This window comes from Nicotiana attenuata, unplaced genomic scaffold (genome assembly GCF_001879085.1).
Source record: "Nicotiana attenuata strain UT unplaced genomic scaffold, NIATTr2, whole genome shotgun sequence".
In the NCBI taxonomy this organism is placed as follows: Eukaryota; Viridiplantae; Streptophyta; class Magnoliopsida; order Solanales; family Solanaceae; genus Nicotiana; species Nicotiana attenuata.
This window is the reverse complement of record NW_017672238.1, coordinates 40,076-44,718: the sequence shown is the minus strand read 5'-3', so window position 1 is coordinate 44,718 and position 4,643 is coordinate 40,076. Positions and strand designations below refer to the sequence as shown.

Below are 4,643 nucleotides of genomic sequence, written 5' to 3'. Positions count from 1 at the left end.
ACCACTAGATCCTGGGTAAACGATGAGGATGCGGTGAAGTTGTGCATCCTTTATCTTTTAGAATTTTTCATTTGTCCTTCGGACAAAGATCATGTTACCTACCCTCTTAACATATCGAGAAACCTATTACCGACCCTCTTAACATTCAGTGGATCGTTGGATAGATTCCATAGGAAAAAGAAGGATCACTGTAAAAAATCTATTCTCTCTTTCTATGCATTTAATTCTTTTTTTATTTCTAATCATTTGGTAAATATTTAAAAAAAAATTGTGTTCTGCAGCGATTGTGGTGTATTTGTTGCTGCCTTTGCGGAGTATGTTAGCCTTGGAGATTTGTCAATTCCCGCAGAAGACCTTTCTGATATTGACCAACATCGTAGACGCTATGGAGCGCTCCTATGGGACTATGATACAAAGAAGCAGGAAGATGGGTCAATCAGTGAAAGTGAGGTTACAGGCAGACTAGCAAGGAGGAAGGGTGCACCTGCATTGAATGAGAAAACAAGAGTCCAAAGAAAGAAGAAGTAGTGTCATGTATATGTAATTTAGTTGATGCTAGTTTGTAGGAGAAGTATAGTACACAACTTTCTGAACAATTCATTTGTGTTTTTATTGTAGCTGACCTTTTGTTTTGTTAATTTCTATCCAGTTTAGTAGTTCACTTGAAAATAACTTGGTGGTTTTATCTCCAGTTGTTTAATATTTACAACACTTGGTCTTCATTATCTTAAACGTAGTTATTATGTTGTTAGAATACAAATTATCTACAAAAAATCTTCAAATTATCTACAATCTGGAAACACTGAATGTTGAGATTGTATATAATTTTATAGTTGAATATGTATATAATTTGTAGGGAATACCTCCACTTGTATTTAATTTCTGTATATAACTGTCAGTTCAAGTTAAATTAATCTTTTTTAACTTGTAGTTATATTGTAGATAATAAATATTAACTACTATGTACAGAATGTCAAAAATGGAGGTAGATGCTTGACACAATACAAAAAAACATGTTAACAAACACAGAAACAAATTGAAATTAACTACATTATGATCTTTAAAAACTTAAACGATTACATACAAAATTCTGTTAACTTGAACACACTAACAATTATTTTGAAATACTATTCTAACTACATGATATTTATTTCTTTTTGGGCGCATTCTTGCAAGATCTTTTGTTATGCCCTTCACCTCCGCAGTTGCCACATGACACCTTGTACTTCTTTGACTTTAGTTCATCATATGTTTTGTATCTTTCCTTTTGAGGTCTTCCTGGCTGTCTTTTCTCTCCCGTAGGTGGATTTACTACTTTATCAGATATATGTTGTGGCACATTCCATTTGCTTTCATCAGGAAGGGGATTTACTGGTATTTCATACGTACGCAGTAGGCTCTCCTTTGTGCAATACGGAGAGCAATAGTTTTCATAAGTTTCATTCCTGTGCCTTAAAGCTGCCAAAGCATGCGCACATGGAAGTTCATCAAGTTGGAACTGGCCACAGCTACATTTCTTGCTTTCAAGACACACAATGTACCGCTTCACACCATCTATCACGGTATGGATATGATCTGTTGAAGCCCTCACCTACAATTACATAACAAACAGAAAGAAAAATATTTACAATCATAAAATAGATTATATATAAATTATCTACAATCTACAAATTAACTACAATTTGTCTACAATTTATCTACAATCTGGAAACACTGTATATTAAAATATTATTTTTCTGCACCAAATAAGCACATCTTACCCTAAGTTTCTGAGATAATGTTCTGTTGTTCTCCAATTCTTTGTTGAATTTGGACCCAAGGAATGTGAAAGTACCCTTTGCCTTCAATAACTTCTCGTTCGTCCAACGTTCAAGAAGTGTCCTCATATACTCTAATAGGTCAAATATTGGCAGCTCACTTGCATCTTTTGTTACAACATTCGATGACTCTGCAATGTTTGATGTCATAGTCCAAGTTCTATTCACTGTTGCATGTACTCTTGACCATCTATGATAGCCAATATCATAGAGGTGTGATTTAACACGTGGGTCTATCTCTTCAATCTTCGACATTCTTTCATTAAATTCATCCAGAGTGTATGACCGTGTTGTAGCAAAGTACAATTCATTTAATTGTAGATGACCCTTCTTGAACTTTGCCCTTATATTTGTCCAAATATGCCACATGCAAGAGTAGTGTGGCACGCCCGGATAGACAATTGATGTTGCCTTCAGGATACTCTCATTCCTATCTGAAACAACACATATTTAAGTTCTTTCACCATATGCTTGCTTGAATTGCTCAAAAAACCACTTCCACGATGCGTCGTTTTCCGAATCAACCACAGCATATGCCAAAGGCAATTGTACCTACATTATTAGTCAAAAAATAATTAACTGGCAGCTTTGAAAATGCATATAAAAACACAAATACATATAAACTACAATATATCTATAAAGTATCTACAATGTATTTACAATTTATAAACTGCCTACAAAATAACTACAATTTTACCTACTGCATCCATTGTGCTTGCTGTCAGCATAATCCCCCTGTAGGCTGACTTTAAGAATGTCCCATCAACCACTACTACTGGTCTACAATATTCCCAACCACTTATTGATGTACAAAGAGCAACAAATGCATATAAGAAGCATTCATATGTTGTCTTCTTCAATTTAACAGCTGAACCAGGATACGTCTTCTCAAGAATATAAAAATATTTTGGTAATTTGCTGTAGGAGTCAGCCGGATGACCTCTCAAAAACTGTAAAGCCTTTTCCTTTGCTCTCCATGCTTGCATGTAGCTTAGGTTCACTCCGTGTTGGGACAACATGTCAGTTTGTATGTCCTTTGGTGTGTAAACTGTCTTAGGATCACAATACTTTGGAATGACCATGTTACCAACTACAACTGCAGTACGTTTACGCTGTATGAATGTATCGTCCATTAAGGTGCATGTGTGTTGTCGGTTGAAACTCCTGATCTTGAACAATGCAGAATCATTAATTGATATTGCCTTGAAGTACCAATTACAGTTTTCTCCAACGCATATAAGCCAGTAGCTACAAAAAAATACATTTATAATACAGGTTATCAATGTAGAGGTAACAAAATGACTGTTTTAACATAAAATAACACATTATACAATATAACTACTTTTCATCTACAATGTTTGAAAAACACATATCACAAGGAAAATACTGTTTATAATGATCTTTTCACCATTAATATCTTCATACCTTCTGTGGCTAGATCTTTTAACCCTGAATTGGTACTTGTGCATGACAGAATAGTGCTTCATTGCAGTTGCAATTGTTTGCTTGTCTTGATACACTTGTCCTTCTTCGATAACACTTTGTGTACCTTCAGTTATTATTTCACTTTGATATTCCTCTATGACGGGAGAGGCTGGCATATCAAGTAACTTTATTGTCCCAGACGAACCTGCATGAAAATAAAGATAAACAGTGTCATTACAATTTTGTAGAATCTTTGTAGATGAATTGTAAATGAAGAGAAAAAATTTGTAGTCAACATTTTTCCCCACATAGATTGTAGTTTAATTATAGTATAAATGTAGTAATTATGTAGATAACCATGAAAACAATATTGCTTTATACATCTAAAACTGATGTGTAGTTTATTTGTAGATAAATATAGGAATTTTATAAATATTACCGTAAAATCAGACTTCCATAGAATTTGAAACATAACAAACCTGCACTTGTGTTCTCATTGGTAACAGTCAATTCCATATTGAAATCTCGTACACTTATAAATAACGGATACAATCCTAAGTTTTTATTCTCCTTTTTTGTCTCAATAAACACACGAACCCCCATATCGTTCCTAATCTCCATTGGAGGACAATTCTCATTCACAATGTATTTGATTTCTATAATTTTTTCCGAAGTATCAATCATTAATTGCTCTGCAATTGTAGAAATCAACATACTGTAACTTGCATCCTCATCGAGCACAATGCCATCAACTTGAAAATCTCTAAATCTTCCATAGCTATCCCAATTCCCATTTAATTGTAGCATGATTGGGATTTTGGACATGATTGCGTGTCGTTGCTGAGGTATTGTTCAATATTTTGTCGCTTTTTTGATTTTTTGGATTAAGAAAGACGAAGAACAGAGTATCGGCAGAATTGATTTCTACAATTTGACTTGAATTTGTTGAATATTTTATCGCTTTTTGATCAGTGGATTGAGGAAAAAAGTCGACGAACTGAGATTTTGCAGAACTGATTTCTACAATTTGATTCGAATTTATTGACGATTTTGTCTTTTTTTAATTTGTGGCTTAAGGAAAAATATTGAAGAACAGAGTTTTTGCAGAAAAGAGTCTATGTAATTTGATTTTAAATTGAAGATAAAGGATTTCCGTTTCAAATTTGATCTGAAAGTCGCTAAATCAATTAGAATATTCTGTTCCTGATTTGTAGCGCGCCTAATTAGGAAGATTCAACTACTAATAATTAATATTTAATGAATGGTATAATAATTGTAGAAAAAGTGTGAACATGGCGGGTAAATTAGAAACTATGCACATATTTGGTAATAAAGTTTCATATATGGTATAGGAAGGAAAAAATCCCATTTTTTCCTTCAAATTTCAACCAAATCATATAT

At 33.5% G+C, this 4,643-nt stretch overlaps 2 protein-coding genes across 2 annotated transcripts; both read right to left on the bottom strand.

Annotated features, from left to right (window-relative positions):
- Nucleotides 1-1,147: 1,147 nt before the first annotated feature.
- On the bottom strand, nt 1,148-2,072 carry LOC109212424. Its single transcript, XM_019376076.1, has 2 exons — nt 1,761-2,072; nt 1,148-1,543 (listed from the first exon to the last, which is right to left on the bottom strand). Exons 1-2 carry the CDS (start codon nt 2,070-2,072, stop codon nt 1,148-1,150), a joined length of 708 nt encoding a protein of 235 aa, XP_019231621.1.
- A 195-nt stretch (nt 2,073-2,267) lies between these two features.
- On the bottom strand, nt 2,268-4,067 carry LOC109212423. The gene is made up of 4 exons (XM_019376075.1): nt 3,722-4,067; nt 3,243-3,447; nt 2,519-3,065; nt 2,268-2,369 (listed from the first exon to the last, which is right to left on the bottom strand). The coding sequence occupies exons 1-4, from the start codon at nt 4,065-4,067 to the stop codon at nt 2,268-2,270; spliced, it is 1,200 nt and encodes a 399-aa protein (XP_019231620.1).
- Between the last annotated feature and the right edge of the window lie 576 nt (nt 4,068-4,643).

What these genes read in the sequence shown, in the direction of transcription:
- LOC109212424 (XM_019376076.1), bottom strand. Translation starts at nt 2,072, where the DNA reads ATGTCGAAGATTGAAGAGATAGACCCACGTGTTAAATCACACCTCTAT. An exon ending in CATTATCTCAGAAACTTAGG is followed by an intron (nt 1,544 to 1,760) that starts GTAAGATGTGCT and finishes GATGGTGTGAAG; the next exon opens with CGGTACATTGTGTGTCTTGA.
- LOC109212423 (XM_019376075.1), bottom strand. Translation starts at nt 4,067, where the DNA reads ATGTCCAAAATCCCAATCATGCTACAATTAAATGGGAATTGGGATAGC. An exon ending in AAAAGATCTAGCCACAGAAG is followed by an intron (nt 3,066 to 3,242) that starts GTATGAAGATAT and finishes ATTTTTTTGTAG; the next exon opens with CTACTGGCTTATATGCGTTG. An exon ending in CAGCAAGCACAATGGATGCA is followed by an intron (nt 2,370 to 2,518) that starts GTAGGTAAAATT and finishes CTAATAATGTAG; the next exon opens with GTACAATTGCCTTTGGCATA.